The sequence below is a fragment of the Mesoplodon bidens genome, assembly GCF_964165515.1.
Source record: "Mesoplodon bidens genome assembly, chromosome: 3".
Lineage (NCBI taxonomy): Eukaryota > Metazoa > Chordata > Mammalia > Artiodactyla > Ziphiidae > Mesoplodon > Mesoplodon bidens.
This window is the reverse complement of record NC_138178.1, coordinates 173,592,790-173,615,403: the sequence shown is the minus strand read 5'-3', so window position 1 is coordinate 173,615,403 and position 22,614 is coordinate 173,592,790. Positions and strand designations below refer to the sequence as shown.

The 22,614-nt window shown below is 44.2% G+C and overlaps 1 protein-coding gene across 3 annotated transcripts in view; it reads left to right on the top strand.

The window, feature by feature from the left end:
* SETD3 (SET domain containing 3, actin N3(tau)-histidine methyltransferase) overlaps positions 1-22,614 on the top strand; it is a 71,917-nt gene that overhangs the window by 1,487 nt on the left and 47,816 nt on the right. For all 3 annotated transcript variants that reach the window (XM_081228158.1, XM_081228159.1, XM_081228157.1), the window contains exons 2-6: positions 11,181-11,290; positions 13,806-13,898; positions 16,045-16,193; positions 18,178-18,250; positions 18,556-18,812. In XM_081228158.1, the coding sequence (XP_081084284.1) occupies positions 11,188-11,290; positions 13,806-13,898; positions 16,045-16,193; positions 18,178-18,250; positions 18,556-18,812 (675 nt within the window). In that variant the 5' untranslated portion in view covers positions 11,181-11,187. The remainder of the gene's footprint in view (positions 1-11,180; positions 11,291-13,805; positions 13,899-16,044; positions 16,194-18,177; positions 18,251-18,555; positions 18,813-22,614) is intronic.

Genomic DNA, 22,614 nt, shown 5'->3' with positions numbered 1-22,614 from the left:
ACTATGTATGCAGTCTCATCTTAACACATTAGTTGCTGGGGCTGCTGTGATTGATAGTTTGGAAAAGTTCCAGCATTTTAAGGAGTTTTTCTCGGGCCTAGGAAAGCAATTTGAAAAGCCGAGTTCTCAGAGAGCCGCACAACAGCTTGTTATTGGGCTCCAACGGCCTGGGTTTTCCTTCTGCTTAACCCTTCCTGTCTGCCCTCTTTTATATATATTCAAAGTTGTAAGTTAATGTCTGAAATGAAACTCTGGTCTGAACGAGTAAAATGGTTGCTGCTTCTCATCTCTTCTCCAGTGATCCCTGGAATAGGAATGGTGTTGGACTCGCAGATTAAAACATTTATGTCTGTGTGTGCTGTAGAAATGAAAGTTTCTGTTCAGTTCTGTCGATAGGAGTGCAATAAGATTGTCAGGAAGAAAGTAACACTTGCTGAACGTTTAGGCCCCGTTTTCAGTGACGATTAAACCTTTGCTTTAGAAGCCACTGGAAACTGAGAGAGCTGTGAAGGTTGCACTGAAATAGTTTTCCATTCTAAAATTCAACCCCTGGGAAACTGTTTTGTTCTGAGAGCTCTGATAACTGATCACAACCGTTTCCTCAAAACTTGCCGCTCTCATGATGCAGGAGAGAATGGCAAAGGAGATGACAGGTGGAGGAGGGTGTCTGCAGTACCCTGGAGGCTGCTCGCAGTAAATATTTAGCAGATAATCATTGAATTCAATGGGAACCAGGTACCTACTGTGTGGCGCGTGGAATTTTAGTAAAAATATGAATGGAAACCTTACCTCCTGGCGCAGGGTTTCTCTTTCTTTTTACTAGATGTCAGTTTAGTTTGAAGCTTTCCAAGTCTCTCAAAATGTTTGAATTACAGTCTCCTTTTTTCTTATCACTAATCTGCAGTAGCTTTTAGAAACGTAACTAATAATACTGTATCTTTTTTGGTATAGTTTGATGAATATCTATCACTGGGAGGTTTTTTTTATCTTTAGAAACTGGTTTGTCTTCTCTGGCTTCTGTGAGGAGTAGGGAGGAAGAGTTTCAAGTGTGTTTTCTCGTCCTGTACCTCAGTCCTCGGAGTGGGACCTAGATTTTGTTCCCGCACAAAGGAAATGGAGTCATTTATTACTATGGCATTAAACATTTTAAACAGAATAGTGAAGAGTGAATATATCTTTATTCTTATGGTACTTTGGAAGTTGCTTGTGGCCAGTTAATTTGTTTTCTCAATGAACAGTAATTATATTGGGGCCCATTAATTTATCAGAAAGAATATTTTGATTTGCTGTGCATCCTGTTTTTCTTGCTACAGTTGAAGAAGCGTTTATCTTGGATATCAGTTCATTCTGAGTCATATTTAAGCACTTAAGGGTGTCAGATTAAGGATTCCTTGGCTTTTAAACTTTTCTGGTTTTCACTTTTGTTGCATATACAAGTGTACCTTACTTGGCAAAATTGACTTCTGTACTTTGGATTTCCTTATGTCATCTCATTTTCCTACTCATAAAATTGGAGATTGTTAAATATTTTGATCTGCAAGTATAATTTACATAATATTTATTCTCAAAGTAAAAATAAATTTCTAACAAAGTATTAATACACATTTATTTTATTACAAAGGAGTTGAGACTTGTTTTTTTTTTTCTAAGTCATTTTAATAGTCTTATGGGGAAAAAGTTGATTAACAGAATAGAATCCTTTTTGTTGTTAAACTCATTCAGTAACTCAAGCCAGAGATTAGCTGTGTAGACTCCATTTCCATTTGGGAGTTTCTTCTAGGTTTAGGAGTAAACAGATCGTAAAACCAGAGGTACAACACAGCTATTGGATAATTTTCAACTGAAATATATTTGAATGGAAGAAAAATGATTCCAAATGGTTATAAAATTCAAATACCAAAGTTAAGGCTTTGAAAATTTTTTTCTTATTCAAGTCCTTTCCAAGTAGAAGTTAATTAATAATCGAGATAAGTCCAAACACTCTTGACTGGCAATGGAAGACAAGTCCAGCTCTGAAGTTAAGATTCTGAAAGGGAGCTGAGTGATACTGATTACCAAGCCAGAGTAACATTTTAACCTCTTACATGCGTAGGCTGAGTAATGGGGGTTCAGAGGGACGGTGGGCAGAGGGACAGGGCAGGAAAAAGTGCTGTCACTGTTTTTTAGAAGGACTAAAAAGTTGTCTAGAGAATTAGATAAGCAGGTGTCTACATAGAACTCTTAATAAGTATTCAGTATTTTAGCCTTATTACCTATCTACCATCCTGAATTTCACTTTCCACTTTGTTTACGATACAGTTCATTAGAACATAACAAGGTCTAAAAATTCTATGACCAAGTGGTTTAAAGGTTTCAATCTCAGAAAATAGGCCTGACTCTTCAGTATCAATAGTTTTCTTTTAAGCACTGTTAAGAGAAAGTAAGGGTTAGTGTTGAAAAATACTCATGAAAGTTGCCTTTATCATAAAATTTGGAAGTTTTGTTCATGTCCCAAATTTAAGCTGAGGCCACTCCTTTGTTTTTGGACGAGGCCAGCGTAATGACTCTATAGTTTTAAAAGGCCAAAGGGGTAAAAGCTTTACATGGTATGTTTTACAACTGCAAAGGAATACTGTTATTTTGAATTGCAGAGATGATGAACCTTCAGAGCCTCTCTAAGGGGGCTGGTTTTGCACCGAATCCATGAAATACTGTTGGGCATCAGTGACGTTTGACGTCGAGCTGTGCTGATGAGGCTCTGCTACCAACTGTCTGTCATGCTGCATAAATTTATTAACCTCACTAAACTTCGGCTTTCTCATCTGTAAAGTGGGCATAATATCTTTCTTTGTCTAGTGTGTAAAATGCTTACCTCAGTTCCTGATACAGGAAATGTCTGGTGATGCAGTTATGATGAAGACGGTCATGTGGGGGGCCTGCCCCAGGGCACACACAGGTTCAACAGCCCAGAAACAAACAACGTGACAGCGTGAATAATTTGCATTTAGGTTCCAAAACTCAGTCGTTTAATGCAGCACATGTATCTGGCTGAAGGTCAGTTTACGTAACAAAGGGTGTAGTCGGTTACCACCTTATCCTCAAGACTGTGGGACCACGTCTCACTTACCCCTGCATTTCATATTAGATACTCAAACAATGTGCACTGAATGCAAGCATGAATTGACTCATTCACTTGGCTGGTAGAAAAGTAAGGCAGGGTTAGCTATACCGACCTTCCTCGAGTGATGATGGGGTTGCATCCTGATAGCATGTTGAAAATATCCTTGTCGAAAATGCGTTTAACATACCTAGTGTACCAGACATCACAGCTTGGCCTAGCCGACCTTAAAAGCACTCAGAACACTTCATTTGCCTACACTTGCGCAAAACCATCTAACACAAAGCCTGTTGTATAATAAAGTGCTGAATATCTCATGTTATTTTTTGAACACTGTACTGAAAGTGAAAAACAGAATGGCTGTCTGTTCAGAAGGGTTGTAAGGGTGTTCGTTGTTTACCCTCATGCTCCGTGTAACCGGCGGGGAGCTGAGGCTTGCCACCACTGCCCAGCGTCACCAGAGGGTATCGCACTGCATATCACTAGCCTGGGAAAAGATAAAAATTCAAAGTTTCGGGCTTCCCTGGTGGCGCAGTGGTGGAGAGTCCGCCTGCCGATGCAGGGGACACGGGTTCGTGCCCCGGTCCGGGAAGATCCCACATGCCGCGGAGCGGCTGGGCCCGTGAGCCGTGACCGCTGGGCCTGTGCGTCCGGAGCCTGTGCTCCGCAGCGGGAGAGGCCACAGCAGTGAGAGGCCCACGTACCGCAAACAAAACAAAACAAAACAAAAAATTCAGGGTTTCTACTGAGTGTGTATGCGCTTGCACTATCTGTATTAAAGTTGAAATATCCTAACGTGAACCACCGTAAGTTGGGGCCTCATCTCCTTGGGTTGAATTTGGCAGTGGAGAGCAAAGCACTTTGATAACCATACCTGCTACATAACATTAGATATCTTTATTTTAAAGATGTTCAGGCTTGAGGGTTAACATAGATAGCCCCAGAGGTCTCTTCCAAACCCGATGTTCCACAATTCTAGAATCTAGAATCCTTATGGGAGGAATGTGGGTGGTTTGAAAGTAATTTCTTGACAGATTATAGCTAGCTGTTCCTTCACCCTTAACATTTTTCTCTTTTCTTTTAGAAAGCTATAATAGGAAATGGTTATTCATGATACTGAATGATTCTTCGCTTTATGAAGAGTTTGTTTGGCAACTTCCTTTAAATAGGAGGCTCATTTTAAGTGTATTGACAACTTAATTCAATAGCAGTTTAAAACTAAGACTATTACGTATTGAAAAGTCAATCGAAGATGGTTTAAGCGTCTCTAAAATTATCATGTGTATTAGTGGAAATATAGCAAAAACATTGTAGAAAGCAAGTTTAAATCTCAAGTTTGTATATATCTATATCTATCTACGTATGTATCTATATATGTATATATGACAGCCCAGATTGTTCTGTATAAAGATTGAAATTTTAATTACATGCAGCTTATAGGTCTACATTCATCTTGGTATGTATGTAGCTACTGAGTTGAAACTAATTCCATCATCTTGCCTGTCTGCTTGCCCTGACTTCTTGGTACTTTTGAGCTGTGACACATCAGCGTCTCCTTTGATAGAGATTGGAATGATGGGTGCTAGTTAGCCGCTTGAACCTGTATAAGTTAGTAAGGCTTGACCCTGTTACTAGATCCTGCTACTGTGCAAAGAGAGGGGTTTCCAGTATTTCAGTTAACATGGTACCAACGCAAGGACCATGTATGCTTCATCAGTTTTTGTAGGAGAGAGACCTTAGCACAGTTAAATGCTTTTCAATTTGGGAGTGCTTTCATTTTCCTAGGCCATCATCCTGTAGTTTGTGTATTTAATTCAGAATGTAGTCATCTGATCCTAATGGCCTGCGAAGTATTTTAGTGAGATTCTTTTCTCCCTCCAAAAATTAGGCAGGCTTCACTCTCCCTTCAGGTCCATTTACAGCTGGGAGCCTGAGGTGGGAGGAAGCCCTAGGACCATTCTCTCCCTTAGTCAAACCAGCTGTAAAGTTGGGAAGATGGAGCATACATTGAAAAACAGATGCTGGGTTTGAGCTAAGGTTTTCTGGGTAAATTGCCAAATAAGTATAATAAAAAATGTTTATTCTAGTTGTATTTAGTTGAAAGCAACTCAAGAATATCGCAAATATACACTCATTCCGTTTAGAATTTTGGGGGGAAAGGAGAAAAATACCCACACAGCTGAATTCCATCTCAGTCTGTTCAGTAGGTGTGAAGTATGCTTTGTAAAAATGGGTTAAGTATCCCCCTCATCACGCCCACCACCCCATCAGCCAAGTTCCTTAAATGCACTGTGTTCTTATTTCTCGTCACCTAGGCAGATTGTGTATGAAAGAATCACTTCACTGGTCAGAAGTGGTTGTTGATTACAGATGACACTTGCCTATTAGTCAGCAATTTAAATAATAATTGAATATGCCATCTATTTTACTGTTTCCTAAAGTTTGTTGTATCTCTTAGGTGGGGAGATTGTTGATGGACTTGCTGAATAGTTTATGGTGTTATAAAGAGCCAGATTTTGAGGATTTTGTAGATTTTTAAAATAGCTTCATGGTGAAGCAATGTAGATATGTGTGGAACTCTTAGCTTGCTGTTTCTTTTTATAGATGCCCCTTCCTTTGAAGGACTGTCACTGTAATTGTTTACTGTAGAATCCTTTTGCCTGTCAATCCTATTGCTTTTCTGCATATTATTTTCTTTTGTCTTAAGTATTGTTTAAGTCCTTTTTTTTTACTGTATATTTGTTTCCCCCAGATAATTCATTAAGAATTTGGAAATTATACCTGCTTTCGATGTAAACTTTGGGGGGAAAAAAATCTTTCATTTAGCATTGTACCTTTGGCTAAAATTTGGAATTTAACTTTGTGTGTGCATACACGTATCTAATTTAGCACATCTTTGTATTTTTCTAATATACATATTTGAAATAAATGTTGAAGATAAATATTTGGTCTTTGTAGGAAGTTGATGAATTAAACTAATAGGTAGTGTTTTTCCACGGAGATCACTAAGAATATTCAAGACGCCTATTTGGCTCTTTCATTTGTTGAAACTTGGAATCTAGCCCCGGATTCAGCTGAACTCACAATGAAAATTATTCATTGTATGTAACAAGTTTTTGAATCATAAATGAACAGGGTAGGTAGTTATTTTAAATCCATGAAGTTGGGGAAATCTTTGTTAGCTAAAAAAGGCAGAAGGGGGTTGAGTTTAGGAAACCACTCAGCCTGGATTCTAACACTTTCTCAGACTGAATCGTAACATCTAGTCCTTCTTCTTTACCTGTACTTTATTCCTTACCCCTCTCTGGTTACTTTGCCCGCACATTTTAGGAGTTATCCAGGCTGAGTCCAGGGTCCTCACCTCCTCATCCTTGAGGCCCGCAGGGCTGGCTGTCCCTCATCTGGCTGTGGTCATCTTCTGCAGCGGCCGGTGTGGTCCTGGCACGTGGATGCAGGAGACCTTGTTTAGTTGCGAATGTGCTGGATGTAACACAGGGTTTCAGGTTGAAGCCGTAGGTCCGCTGCTTGTTGGCTCTGGGCTCTTGGCCAAGTCATAGCCACGCCTGAGCCCCCTGCCATGCCAGTGGTCACCACTGGCCTCTGCAGGCTGTGGCGGGAACGTGTCCGGCCAGTGCAGAGAGCCGTTACAGATGCTCGTGCCCCCAGTCACAAGTGCCCCTGGAGCTTGAAGTTGTGCTTGAGTAGCAGCTCTTCCATTTCTATTGGAAACGGACTTATTCCTGCTTGGTTGTTTTCTAAGAGACCAAAAACACTTTGAAAAATTAGTTTGTGTTTATTGGAGAGATTCTTTTATGAACTTTAATATCTTAAAGCTTTTCTAACAACTAACTACGGTTTCCCAAAGGAAACTTTTTTAAATGTGAATTTTATATGTGTACATTTATGTTTTGACGTTTAAGAGTCCTCCTAGTTCTTAGAAGGAGTAGTTAAGTGTTAAGTGAATGTCTCATTTTGGCTGCTGTTCTGTCACTGGTGGGAGAACGTATCACAGTGGTTCCTTGCTGTATAATCTCACTATCGTGATGGGAAATAAATCTTACCCGTAAGTAACACTAGTAAATTCAAATAAGATTTTCCTTCATTCAACAAATATTTGACCCTCAACTGTGTCCGTGGCACCATCCTAGACCCTACAGATAATTTAAGAATGGAAGCTTTGGGTTTTTTCTGCCACAAGACAGAAACCCACACCAGTGGGTGAAGTAGGCACATAAATGATGTCAGCTACAGCGCGTGAGGCCGTGGAGGCTCCAGGGCTGAGCTCTGCAGGGTGTGGAGTGGGGAGGGGGCCGTCGGTGAGCTGGGGTTTGAGTCAAGACTCAAGACACCTTCACCAAGGGCTGAAGGCACGTAGGCCGCAGAGAAGAGGGAGCGTGTGGCTCAGAGGATGGCATGGCGCCGAGGGGCTGAGGGAGCTGTCAGAGGGTGGCAGGAGGGCCTGAGGCTTTGTGGGTTGAAAAGAAGTAAATGCGGGGCTGCCACCTTTGAGGTACTTTTAGGGGGGGTGCCACACAAATGCGAGAAGAATTGGTGCCAAACCATATCGAATCCAGAGGCAAATGAATCTTATAGACATTGACGTCTGTAAAGTTCAGAAAAACGGCTGCTGGGCCATAGAACTGGGTACAGAGAACCCCCGCCCTCCAGAAACGTTAGTTCTTCAAGTACACACTTAAGGCTTGAGGACCTGCCTCTGATTCAGTGCGCCGGGGGCTGAGTAATTAGGAGCTCCGGGACAGTGGGTCCAGGTGACTGGAGGCTTTCCTGGGTGAGGTCACTGTCAACCCGGTTTCTGGGTAGAACAGATTAAGAGTGGGTCTGGACCTAGGGTCCTGTACCCCAGGGAGGTACATCCCCTGGGGAGAAGGACAGCCATCTCCCTACCCCTCCTTAATTGAGAAGCGAGTTAATGCCTACTGGAAGATTCTTACTGTCTAACCTGGGCAAGCTGCTTTCTCTCTTTAGGGCTTATGTCCCGGTGGGAGGGAAACAGTCCAAAGAGAATTCCAAAAGACTGATCTCGAGGTAAGCCAAGCCTTTAGCATCTGTTAATCACCTTGAACTTGACCCGTTCTTACTGATTTGCATGGAAGTGAGGGCTGCGTGGAGGAGCCTGGAATTTCCTCAAGGCCATGGGGGACATTTTGACTGAGTATGTGAAAAATTTTGCCAGGAGGAGACAGGGGTAGCTTTATTTCAGAAAAAGGGGAGAACAAGAGCAGATCCTAGAGCTGTGTTGTGTAAGGGGTGATGGGAAGAATAAAGCCTGGCAAGTAAAATGGGGTGAAGCAGTGAAGGGCCCTGAGGGCTGTGCTGGGGAGGTTAGGGGTCACCTTAGAGCCCTGGAAAGACCTTGCGTGGAGCGAAAGAAGCCTACATGTTGTCTAATTTCATGTGTATGAAGTTCAAGGACAGCTGCTCTCCCGGGTGCTAATTTCCTGATGTGTTTTGAAGTTTCACCTGTGTTGTGTATCGGTACCTGTTACTCGGTGGGGGCAGATTTAAGTGGCAGGGGTGGCCTTGGGCAGGGAGAACGCAGGACACTTACAGTCCAAGCAAGAGGTGAATTCAAGACGAGCAGGTGGCCAGAGATACTCAGGGGGGTTACCACTTGGCCGGATGTTGTCGGTGTCGGGTCTGGAAGACGTGTCCGCCCTCCTGCTCCCTGTGGAGCCCTGTGCTTTTGCTCTGCATGTCACAGAAGCAGTGGGGCAGTGGCCGAGCACAGGCTTTAGAGTCAGGCAGACCTGAGTTCTAAGTGCACCTCTAACCTTGGACAAAGATGGAGGACTTCACCTTTTTTAGAATGTCATCTAAAAGCTGAGGCTAATACCTACTGATAGAGTGTCCTGGAAGATCGAATGAAGAGATGATCTTAGCCCAGTGCATGGCAGAGGTTACGGACTGCACACAGGGTCACTACGGCTGCTGCTTTAATTAACGATTGTTATCTCAGGACAGGTATCTAGATGCCAGAGAGTCATGGGAGTTGGAGGGTTTCCTGAGGGAAGATGTGGGGTGGGGAGGGGAAAGGGGCTGCAGGCAGAGGGAAGAAGCCTCTTGTAGCCCTCGGGTCCTCGCGCTGGGGGCGCTGGCGTAGCGGGGGCGCGGCTGCCTTGGGTTCACTGTGCCCCAAGCCTGCTAAGAGGAGGGAAGGGTCTTGGAGTTCCTATCTGAGTGATGTTTTTGAGTTGTTTGGCGCCTAACACACAGAAGGTCCCGCTGGCAGGGAGAGGCCGGCCAGCCCATCTCTGACGGCGGGCTTCACAGTTCTTATATTTGGAAGTGTGATTAAAGCCCTACTGTCCAGGCTTACTGGTAGTCTTAGTTGTTTTCAGGTCAAGTTCAGTGGTCCTCCGCAGAGATGCCGTTGGTAGATGTGGAGAGGGCCTGGTGCCGAGAAGAGCGGCAGGTGCTCTGTCCAGGGCTCTCAGCCATGAGCGAGTAAACCCGGGAGCTTCCTTCTCCTTCAGTCCTTGAGCTTAAGGAAAGGTGCTTAAACCATTCCCCCGCCTGCTCCCCCCACCCCACACTTTTTTTTTTTTTTCCTTCTGCTTTTGATCTCAAAATAACTAATTCTCTTCGCTGCCGAAGTTTTAGGTATTGTTACCTGTTCACTTTTGTTCCAGGGTGCCTGGCACTATGTGTTCCACTCTTGTGGCTTTTTAGATACATAAGTTACAAAGTATACTTCATGCATCAGATGCATCAGAGAAGCTACATAAGATAGCCCTTTAATAGAGTGCTATTTTCTGTTGTCTTAGCATGGCCTGTATTTGCATGGAGTCATTGCAGTGGAATCAGTGATCAGCTAGGCTGTGGGAGGATATGCGTTTTCAACCTTTGGTCCCATCACAGCTCTCCACACCACAATAGTCATTTCTCTTTGTAAAAAACAAGTAGGTCAGAGTTTGCCTTTTGGTTCTCCCTTGAGATTAATTGTAGCTTGTTGGCAAGGGGTCCGTGGAGCGTCAACGTGGTGTGTGGTATTCATTAGTGTGTGGATGGCTCCAGTCGCTTCTCTGGGGGGATCTCTCTCCGTCTTCCTGGGTTGTCATCCTCAAGCGCTTCTGTCTTAGGAGGAATGCTCAGATCAACGTCCTCGGGCAGCAGCTGCAGCCCTCCTGCAGCTGGGGGTCCTCTGTCCTACCGCTCCCCACAGAGGCCTCTCCACCTGGGGTGCTGTGCCCCCTGCCTTGCCTTTGAGTTGCCCACCCTTTCTTCATACATCCCAGTCCCTTTCTTTCTTCAAGACACATCTCCTGACTCACTGCTATAAAATGTTTTCAGACAGATGTTACCGACATCTCTGCCCAGTGTCCATCGGTGCATCCCCTGTCCCACTGTCTCGTCTGCTTGTGGCATATCCTGGCCATTTCTTTCTTATGTGTTAGACCGTTGAGGGCTCCAGGGTGGTTGAAGTGCCAGACTGGGAGGCAGTGGAGACCTCTTTCGAGGGTAGGGTCTGCCATCGGCTTCCTGTGAAACCCTGGGCAAGGATTTTCCTTGAAACAAGATGAAGGAATTGAATTAGCTCTCTGAAGTTTCTTTGATCTCTCAAATGTCTTCAGCATTTGTCTAGAGAGTCTCATCTGTTGCTTATGATATAGTTACTCTTTATGGGAAATTATTCTTTTAAAGCAGAGGGAGGAGAGACTATATAGGCTTTTGTGGCCATGTGATAATTTGTGATACATGAATGTAGATGTAACTTCTATCTATGTAGTATCACAGAATCCTAGGATATACAGTGAAGTCTATGTAATTTGAAAAAAGTTCTAGAGTAAAACTTGCTTCTACTATAGTTTTTGTAGGTGGAAAGGAACGAGCTTTTCTTCCAGAGACAACAAAGCAGGTTCTTTTTTTCACATTTGAGGGCCTCCAAATACTAGTATTTGTTACACGTTGCTTTTTCTGGAAGGAAACTTCAGGATATGGCACCTTTGAGGTAAGATCTTCATGTCTCAAGGCTGAGCTGCTGCTGTGCCACGTTTTATTACTCAGTTTTGTTCTTTGGAAATGTAATGCTTTTCTCTTTGTTTTTTCTTTTTCTTCTCCGTAGTCAGAAAATGGGTAAGAAGAGTCGAGTAAAAACGCAGAAATCAGGCACTGGTGCTACAGCAAGCGTGTCCCCGAAGGAAACCTTGAACCTAACCAGTGAGCTGTTGCAGAGTAAGTCTCGGCTCGGCCTTCCCGCCTCTGTGTGGGACACGTGTGTCTCTCTCCTCACACCCCTGCACCGCGTGGGGGTCCCTGGTCTGGGGAGCAGGCGGTGAAACAAGCTTGTGTTCAGGCCCCAGCTTGTTTAGCCATGGGACCTGGCACGTTACAGATCTTCCCCAGCCTGCAGCTTCCCTGCCTGTAAAAATGGAGGTACGGTACCAACAGGTTCCAGCAGGTAACTTTTACCTAACAGGTACGGTACTAACTGTAACTCTGGTTAAGGAGGCTTGGACGACAGGACGAATGAATGAAGAGCTGCTACAGCGTAACCACCAGCCAGCCGCCTGCACCGGTGGGCCAGGCCAAACTCCACTGCTTTTTTTTTCTTTTTTTTTTCCCCACTGCTTTTTAACAGTGTGGCCTTGGACCAGTTCCTTAACCCTGCTGAGTCGCAGCGTTTGCATCAGTAAATAGAGTGCCTCGAGCCCCATGGGAGCTGTGGCACGTGGAGGTTGAAGGTCATTGGGCCGTGAAGCCAGAGGTGAGCGCAGCGTGCCGCTCAGAGAGCAAACCGTGGGGACTGGGCTCCCGCCCCTTTACTTTCAGGGATTCGTAATAGTTTTCCAGTGTCACATATGGAGGTTATCCGTTCTTGGTTCTAGGAAGTTAAATATCTGTTAAGTGCCGACACTTGCTTTAGCAAGTTAGTGTAAACTGGGAACTTCTTGTTTTAAATTGTGAATTTAAGTCGGTGCTCTGTCTGTTTCAGATTTAGCCGCGGTCACTCGATTAACTCACTACGTTTGTCTCGTTTTCGTGGCCCCTTATGTTTAGATGGTGTGACAGGCTAACCCCCCAATAAAAATTTAGCTTTTCTTTCCCCGACACAGGCAGGCAGGCAGGCAGCAACCAAGTCAGGGTCAGGCCCCCCCCCCCGAGTGCTGCCGTCCTCCCCTGTGGGGTACCCCCCAGAAGGTGAGTGTGGGCTCCCACAGAGCACGGCTGTGCCTGCCCCTCCCCACCTGTCTCTCCTGCTAGAGGACAGGCTCCTGTATTCTGGGGCCTCAGTCAGTGTTTGTTGATGGAAGAGTGAAGTCAGACTGGTTAACCTAAGTTATGAGTCAGTGCATAACTAGTTATTGTTCATTATTATTAATTTTTAATTAATTTTTATTGGAGCATAGCTGCTTTACAATGTTGTGTTAGTTTCTACTGTACAACAAAATGAATCAGCTATACCTATACATATATCCCCTCTTTTCGGATTTCCTTCCCATTTAGGTCGCCACAGAGCATTGAGTAGAGTTCCCTGAGCTATACAGCAGGTTCTCATTAGTGGTCTATTTGATACATGGTATCAGTGGTGTGTATGTGTCAGTCCCCGTCTCCCAGTTCCTACCCCCCCAACCCCTGTTGATTATTTACCACATCTAGTCTTCTCTTTGGGGAACAAAGGGGGCCAGGAGGTTTATCAGGAATGTGGTCGGGGTCTCTCTCTTTAAACTGATACTTACTGTCTTAAAAGGTCAGGGCTGCTGACAGGCCGGGTGCCCAGGGTGCAGCCTTCCACCGCCATGGCTCCAGTCTTGGCGGTAGGTCTTTCGGTTTTGGCCCGACAGAATCTTTGCTTCTTTTTTAGCGGCAACTGTGCCATCTCTTTTTGTAACGCCCCCAGAGTGCTTATTATAGAGCCTTACACAAGGATGTGAAATGTTTGTTGACTAATTGTCCTTATGTCCAATTTAACTGGTTCCCTTAGGGAGCCATTGTTATGGAGTTTAACTAGAAAAAAATGTTGACTCTTAATATACCTTCTTTTCACCATCCACAAGAGTTTTCAGGGAAATGTTTTGCATTTTAGCTTAGCTTTTTAGATTCTCCTGTTATGAGTATTCTGAGGAAAATTGATCAGAGCAGCAAGAATGAGGTAGATGCAAGTTAGGTGCTCACACCTGTGTCCTGTGGTCACAGTGTAATATGTGGCTTGGGTGGTTTCAGAGGGTTTACGTGCTTTAAAAAGTACACCTGGTTTATGGGCTTCCCTGGTGGCACAGTCGTGAAGAATCCGCCTGCCGATGCAGGGGACACAGGTCCGAGCCCTGGTCCGGGAAGATCCCACATGCCGCGGAGCAGCTAAGCCCGTGAGCCACAACTACTGAGCCTGCATGCTTCAACTACTGAAGCCTGCGTGCCTAGAGCCCGTGCTCCGCAACAGGAGAAGCCACCGCAATGAGAAGCCCGCGCGCAGCGACGAAGAGTAGCCCCCGCTCACCGCGACTAGAGAAAGCCCGCGCGCAGCAACGAAGACCCAACGCAGCCAAAAAATAAATATAAATAAATAAATTAATTAATTAAAAAAAAAGTATACCTGGTTTATACTTCTCACCTCTGTCATCACGGTTATATATCTTTTGTCCTTTAAAAATAAACCAACAGCAACAACAAAACCCAGATCCTTTTTCTTCTGAAGACTAACAGGTTAAGCTGAAAGAAATGTTTGGGTGCCATGGTTTTTGTGTTACAGAATGCAGTAGTCCTGCCCCTGGCCCAGGAAAAGAATGGGAAGAGTATGTGCAGATCCGGTCTCTAGTTGAGAAAATACGAAAGAAACAAAAAGGTAAATTTCCTCAGATGATCATCACATTTTAATAACATCCTGTGGAAACCTGGCATAAGCAGAGAGGCTTTGAGAATGAAGGTCTCGGCATCAACCCTCAGGCCTCCGTGCCTGTCTGGATGGTGGTTGTAGAAGGGTTCCTAGATATTGGGAGGGAAACTGCATTGGGAATCCATCAGGATTTTCCCCATTTTTGAGGTGCCGTTGCTGCTTTGGAAGGGGTAAAAATGTTGAGCTTCAGTGGGGACAGTTTTTCTATCTGGGGACTAAGATGGTATAACTTTCATTTATTTTTATCTTATGAAATACTTATTTAAATTCGTTTTTGCATCCTGTGTTTCCTTTAGGGTTTGAGGTCAGTGCATGGTGTTGTGTGGTCAACACACAAATATATACGGATTGGTTAATGTCTTGTCAAGATTTACAATGAACTCAAATATGTCTTGATTTAATAAGAGATGTAGTTATATTTCTCAAGCTGTGTTTTTCCAGGGTGTATTCAGTAGGCATCTTAATGATTCTCAGTCAGGCTGGCAATGGGGCCAAGTGTCAATTCGGAAAAGCGTATTCAATATACCTATTGTTTTTGTGCTGTAAAGCACAAAAAGTAGATTTGTATGCAGGCCACACGGAAGGTAGAAGGAGAAAACATAATAAGGAGCCTGCGTTCAGAAAGACAGTTTGTTTTGTATTTGCCCTCTTAGGGAGTAGTTTTACCGTTCTCCCGTGCACATCTGCAAACATGCAGTCTTTAGGTTAGATAGTCTCAAACCCTCAATGGGGACGGGTTCTTTTATAATGTGTTAATTTGCATTAAATGGTAGATTGTGCTAATCCTGGCTCACCAAATTGGTTGCTGAAAAGTTTTTTTATATCCTGAGTTTCTGTGCTGAGAAGAGACCGTTTACTATAACTGGCACTGAAGTTAGAGCATTCACTAGTTCTCAGTAAGGGAAGAGTTAATTCTGTTTTAGAGTATCCCTAACAAAATCTGTTTTCTCCATTTAGCAGGTACCTTTGCAGACCTAGCCTGGCACGGCCCCAGGCCAGGCAGTCCTGCTTCACAGATCTAGTTAACCATGAATTGTATCTTGGGGACATGGCCACAGGCCCTGGGCTGGGTTCTGTGCCCAGCACCTCATGTGGTCGAAGTTCCTGTTCCTCTCCCTTTATTCCTCAAAAAAATAATGATTTTTCCTATGCATGGCTTTTCATCTTTTTTGATATTTCAAACGTGCTGAAAAGTGCCAAAAATAACACCTAAGCAGCTACTATCTCGATTGGATACATGCCAGAGTCTTGTCTGTCCAAGTTCTTCTTTCCTTCCTTCTCACCTACTTGTCCGATCTCTTCCCCTCCCTCCGTGCTTTGATTGGTTCTTATATTTGTTTTGAAGAAATTAGGCATTTCAGGCACAGCTGAAGCCCCACACTTCCATCCCACTCTCTCCCCTCCCCTCCCCCTGGGGGGGGTTGTCTTTACAGTGAATGTGTTTCTGCTTCATGTATAACCCCATACAAATAGATGGTAGTAATTGGTGTTTTAACAATTCACGTAAATGGCATCATACCACTGGACTTTCAGAAAAACAGTGTTAAGTTTTGTGTTTCACTTACAGTGATACATATAGATGCTGCTCATTTAAGTTGCTGGACGAAATTCAGAGCGCTCCAGTTTTGTGCTCTTGGAATCAGGGTCTAGGGCTCCTCCTTACAGACGTCTCCTTGTGCGTGTATGTGAGCTACTGATTTTTGTTTTCGTGGGAGTTTTGTTAAAGAAAGTGTGCACCTGAGAAATGGCAGGTTGCTCTAGAAACCTGCAGTGGTCATGAAGGCTTTCCCCATCCCTGTTATTGCACCTACCAGAACCTGACCGCCAATATTCATATCACCTGGGACCAGCAGCTATTGCTCTGTAACCAGCAGAGCGTTCAGGATTTTGACTCACCTTTCCTGTCGCTAGTTAAGGTATATGTACTGTGACGTCTGGTGGTCAGTTTTGATTTTTTTTTTTTTTTCAAGATCGGAGTCCTATTACTGTTTCTAGGTAGTTCGTTCCAGTGGCCTGTTTTTTGTTTTCTGAGAGCAGCATGACTGATACATGTTCTAAAAGGAGCTCTTGTTTTCTAAAACACGGATTGATACAGGTCTGTCTGTTACTTTTGATGGAAAAAGAGAAGATTACTTTCCTGATCTAATGAAATGGGCCTCTGAAAATGGAGCCTCTGTTGAGGGTTTTGAAATGGTGAACTTCAAAGAAGAAGGCTTCGGTTTGAGAGCAACAAGAGATATCAAGGTGAGTTTGTAGGTGAGCGTCTGGGTGGTGTGGCATGGAGGGCCCAGTACCTGGAGACAGGCGTCTCGGGCTGCCCTGAGAGCACGCTGTGGACGTGTCGGCATCGTGCAGCCCCGCTCCCTCTCCCTGCCCCGCAGTCTCCCGGCTGGCCCCGTGGTCCTGAGGGGCCTCAGCCCAGGGCTCTAGACAGCCCCTCCCAGGTCGTCCTCCTTGGAACTGTGCTATCAGCCAGTGAGTGGGGCAAGTCAGGTCACATCTCTGAACCTCTGTTAGGAGACCAGAGAACATGCCTCACGGGCTTCTGAGATTTGAGTGAAGAGGAGGATGTGGGCTTGGGTGGTTTGGAGGGAGAGCACACAGGGCCCTGTGATGGACTGGATGTGGGGTGGGGTGGAGGATGGGCCGTGTCGAGATGCGGACCGGTTTTCTCGAGTGGGTAACTGAGTGGCTGGACGTACCACTTCCGGAGACGGCAGCAGCAGAGGGGAGGGGAAAGAAGAAGAGAAATACCCACGTGCTGAGGGACAGATGCTCCTCTCCACTCTCGGTCCTTCCCTCCAGATGAAGGGAGCAGCAGCCCCCGGCGGGGCTCTAGGCCTCTCTCTGGCCCTCACTCATGCCGCTCCTAGAGAGGAGGTGTGACGATCTGACGGTTCTGGAAGAAGGATCTGGGCTTGGCCTTTTTCTCCGTGGGAGCTGGTTGCCATATGTGTTCTCTCCCCTGCTCTCTCCACCCTGGGAGTTTCACAGGGCAGGCCACACGTGGGGAGTCCTGTCGGGGCTCCAGTCCTGCCTGTAACTAGGTGGGGAGTCTGTCTAATTCTGGGATTCCGTAGGTGATATTTTGTGTCACCATCTGTTGTATTCTTGTGTCTCTCTCAGTTGGTTCAGAACTTGGGTGGAGGAAATGGATGTTATTTATCTGGGTCCCTTCAAACTTGCAGCAGCATTCTCTGGTCAAGTCGTAGCTTACTTTTCAATGATACCTTGATAAGCCATACACTGGTTTATTAGATACCTGTTAAATATCTAGTGTGTGAATAGTACCTTGCTTGTTATTATACCATGCTTCCAAAAACACCAGGATCTCTTTCTTCATGAGGCTGATATAGTCAGGGACGAGACACACATAAAAACAGATAGTAGACCTTGGTAAAAGGCAAGAGTAAACCAGCTGTCACACGTTCTTCTCATCTCTGATGAGAAGCATCATTAGTATGGATGCTGCCCGGAATATCTTAGCGGTGGTCCGTCTTCACTATGTGCATGTTTTTTTAAGCTTTATCGAGGCATAATTGATATACAAAATCACACATATTTAACGTATATGTTTTGATGAGCTGGGACATATGCATATACCCGTGACACCATCACCACGCTCAAGGTACTGTGTTGATGTGCATGCTTCAGGCAGTATAGACACACGTACAGGACTTCCTGAAAAGAAGCATCTCATGTTGCCAAAGTAGTGAGATAATGCCTTGGGAAAAAATTAGTAACCAAAGTATGTCTTACCGGCTCGTGCTTTTGCTGGTATCCGTGTGCTTTAAGGTCAAGCATGTGGAGGAAGGAATGTTACTCTAGCTTCAGAAACTCAATAGCAATTCACACTGGCAGGTTAGGGTTTTTGTTGGAGGTAGAACTTTTTTTGTTTTGTTTTTAGAACTTAAGTACAGCAAAGAATAAATAAACACCCTTGTGCTCTATTCCCAGATTGTTATATTTGCTTCGAATTGCTTTTTTGATTTTTTTTTCCCCAGTGTATATAGTTTTTCTTTGGAAACAGGATTCGAAACGATGCTTCTACTCCTTTAACTGTAACATAAATGTTTACATTTAAAAGTGTATTTGATAATTAGAAATAAAATGCTTATAGGCAACCTTAAGCTGTATTTCATTGTGATTGGATTTCTGACCATAGATGTAGCTGGATTGACGATTGTAACATGTCTTGGTGATTCTACTATTATTTTTTTCCTCCTAGGCAGAAGAATTATTTTTATGGGTTCCACGAAAATTACTAATGACTGTTGAATCTGCTAAAAATTCAGTGCTGGGTGAGAATAATTTCTGTTTGTTCAAGGCACAGCAAAAATGATAAAAATATATAAAATTTCATTTTGTGGCGCTAGGGACTATATATGGTCGTTTTCCCAACTAGTGAAATATTTCCCCAAATCCACACGAAGTGTGTTCCACACTTGTAATCTGACATAGTAGGAGAATGTCAAAAGAAGAGGGCCCCTTACCTTAACTGTTACATGACTGTCAGGATATTCCTGTCACTTTCATGTATATTTCGAATGAACACTTTTTAAAGCAGCGTGTGGAACTGATGCTGTTGCCTTCTGGGTTAATTCAGGGCCCTTGTATTCTCAAGACCGAATTCTTCAAGCCATGGGAAACATCACACTGGCCTTTCACCTGCTGTGTGAGCGAGCCGACCCTAACTCTTTCTGGCAGCCCTACATTCAGACCCTCCCCAGCGAATACGACACCCCTCTCTACTTCGAAGAGGAAGAGGTCCGTTACCTTCAGTCCACACAGGCCATACACGACGTCTTCAGCCAGTATAAGAACACAGCGCGGCAGTACGCCTACTTCTACAAGGTCATCCAGGTGAGCAGCTGGGAGCTGTGTAAAGGATGTGTCACAGGGTAGGGAAGGAGGGAAATTGATTGCTTAAATGTTCCACCTAAACATTTTGCTTTTTAAGGTAAAAGGCATCGAGTGCATTGTTTCTGTTTTTACAGAAATGTGGTTGGAATACATCTGACTTCCTCAGTGCCCAGTGTTAAAACAAGCAGCGGTTGCTCCTAAGTTGTGAAAGTCATTACATTTTCTGAAAACGAAAGACAACCACGGACTTTTAGAAGCTCTACAGTCTATCTAGTACAAAAAGATATGCCCCATGTCTAAATTTTCCAAGAAAATGAAAGTCCATTTGTGGGTTCTTCATACGTATATTAGTAGTAAAATATTGACAATTGATTTCTTTACGTTTTGCAAAGTGTACTGTGTATTATATTAATTTTAATTAGTTCTACGTAGACGTGTCACATGGAAATCTCTATAAGGTCATGAACATTTGAATTATACCTGATTGCTCCTTGCTGTGTTTTGGCGGTTCAGCCAGCGTTCTCTTTCCTTTCCAGTTGAACAGCATTCGGACAGCTGAGGGCCAGTGTCAGGGTTCCCTTGGGAGCTAAGAAAGGGCGAGTGTCTCTGCCTCCTGACTCGCCCCTTTCTCATATGCCCTGGTACAGCTCCTGGGCTGCTGTACCTAATAGGTGGCAAGTGGGAAAGTGAGCTGCTCCCTTTCCCTTTTCTTTGGGTCCAAATTCGATAACCTGGATTAGGCTTGATTTGGTTGTTCCTTAGCTGGTCTGTCTCTGCTATGTTTTCATTGCTACAGGAAATAATGTTTTTGTGTTCATCATTTAACCTTACAGCATGCTTACTGCACAAGAATGCTACACTCAAAAGTATATCCTCCCCTGTATGAAATACTTAAGATACATAGAAAACTATGACTCTTGTCTTCAAGTAGAAATCGCTGCTTTTCTAAACTTTAAACTTCAGGAAGCCTTTAAGAATTATCATATAATATGTATATAGCATTTATTTTGAGTGTGCTTGATTTGAAAAATGTTGATGGAGCCAGGCCAAAACTCTGATTATTCGGTTAGTTTGCACCTACAATCCTGCAGTCTAAAGCGTGACGTGGCTCTTCGTGACCTGAAGGGGTTGTGCTTTTATTCCTAGTTCTCTCTTTTTTTTTTTTTTTTTTGTGGTACGTGGGCCTCTCACTGTTGTGGCCTCTCCCATTGCGGAGCACAGGCTCCGGACGCACAGGCTCAGCGGCCACGGCTCACGGGCCCAGTCGCTCCGCGGCATGTGGGATCTTCCCGGACCGGGGCACGAACCTGTGTCCCCTGCATCGGCAGGCGGACTCTCAACCACTGCGCCACCAAGGAAGCCCTATTCCTAGTTCTTAATTGTGTTTCTTCAATGACTAGTAAAAGTGAAGCTGACCCTAGCAGGTCTAAGCCTTTGTCATTTCCTATTGTTAGGCAACAAACTGGAAACCAGCTCTTTTCACAAATGTGTTTCTAAAATCGGGGCTGTGACATGGCGAAGGCTGGTGGCCTACCCTGAGAGGAACTGCCTCTGTGGTCAAGTCGAGGGTTCTGGAACAATGCCGAGTCTCCTGACAGCTGGCTTGGCGTGGTCTTTGGATTTTCATTACACTCATCGGTCTGTTTATTTCAGTATTAACAAAGTAGTGCAGTTTTGCTTCAAGGTTCAATGAGATTTTAAATGACCGTGAGCCACTAAAATACTCTGTTCATTTTGATGGAACCGTCTCATGCCAGGTCTCTTAATAACCCTCTGAAATAAACCCCTTTAGATGATGTTTAGGTGATTGAATTATACCACAGTCTGTGTAGTAAATAGTACTATTGTGAACATCTCAGGAACTAGAGAACATTTTAAAAATAAACTTTAATTCAGAAGTTTTTCTAAGAGTAATAAAATTCTCACATGACTAACAAGAACAATTTGGATAACTTATAATGAATCCAAATATCCTTTTTAAAAAAACAACCACAGTCTTAAAGCATTAATGAATCTATCCATTATTCCTTTTTAGTATTCCTTTATTTCTTTGTTCTTCCTTTTATTTATTTATTTATTTTTTGTGGTAGGCGGGCCTCTCACTGCTGTGGCCTCTCCCGTTGCGGAGCACAGGCTCCAGACGCGCAGGCTCAGTGGCCATAGCTCACGGGCCTAGCTGGTCCGCAGCATGTGGGATCTTCCCGGACCGGGGCACGAACCTGTGTCCCCTGCATCGGCAGGCGGATTCTCAGCCACTGCACCACCAGGGAAGCCCTATTCTTCCTTTTTATTGAAAACTTTGATTAATACATGTGAAACAAGGTATATCCAAATGTGGAATTATCAGACAATCAAATGTTGGCTTTTTTGCATAATTAAGCCAATCTTGAGTATTTGAAAATAATGGTCGTGATTTTAAAAATGGGTGGAGGGGATCAAAAGGTAAAAAGAAAAAAAATTATGCAGACTCATAAATTTTAAAAATGATTTAAAGATGCAGTCAAACTGTACTTTTCTTGACTGTCAAAAGCATCAAACCGAAGAGAAAGCAAGGTGTGTCTGTGACCACGTAATAGCTTCTCCTGTGTTACATCAGTGCATCTCAGCTGGGCGGTTGAGAGGGTATTTGCCCTTGAGAGAGCATTTGGTAACAGTTGGAGACAGTTTTGATTGTTAGGTTTGGGGAGGGGGGATGCCACTGGCATCCAGGCTGGGGTTGCTGCTGAACTCCTCATGATGTGCAGGGCAGCCCCCAAACAAGGAACTGTCCAGCCCAACATGTCAATAGTGCTGAGGCCGAGGAACCCTGCTTTGTATTTATATAGAGCGGACAGAGCACCTCAAACACCTGTGTGATTCCAAAAGTCACCATCAATGGGCCTGACTGACACTGGTTGCTGGTCACTGTCCCCATATGTCAGAAAGTCTTCATGGGCCCGTTCCAGACCCCCCCGGCTTTAGCTGCCTGCTGTAGTAGCTAGGAGAATATCTTTTAAAGTGCTTTTCCGCTTGCTGTCATTTAACAAACATCACTTCTTTTTAAACACTTACAAATAGAAGACTAGGTTTGGAGATGTTTGACTTGTTAAGGATATAAGTACAGGGGAACAAAGATTGAAAAAAATCTAAGTGTAAAATGCAGATTACTCTTTACAAACACAGACTTGGACCAAGGAGTTGAGTCGAGATCCTTGAAATTGCGTTTTGAAAATGAACTTTCTGTGGTGGACTGTCGTCATTTCTCCACATAAGCTGGTGAGCGTTCAGTCGGGAAGGGGGCATTTAACCGATGGGAGGGGAAGGACCTTGTGCCCCAAACGGGGCAGCCCTGACTGAGGGTGGTTTCAGGAAGGGTCGAAGCAGCAGTGGGATAATCTGCCCAAGAGACAGAGAGGCTGCACAGAAAGAGCCTGAGCTTTGTAGTCAAAACAAACCTGAGTTGAAATCCTAATACATGTATTTATTATTAAGTTAAATATAGCTTGGCACTTGTTGCTTTACCCTACCCCCCTGTGTTTGTCTCCTGCTCTGTTAGGTGGGAGACCCATTTCTCAGTGTAACTGCTGTCAGCCCAAGTTGGGCTGTTCATCACAGCCCCCAGCACAGCGCCGGGCTGCAGTGCCTGTGGCATGAGGAAACACCAAGGAGGTCACGGTTGAAGCCACCCGAGCCAGGGCGGCATGGTAGTGGAGAGGGTGGGCTCTGGAGCTGGCCTGCCAGGGTTCAAATCCCCACAGCATCATTTTTTTTTTTTTTAAATCATACCTTATTTTTTAAAATTAATTAATTATTTTTGACTGTG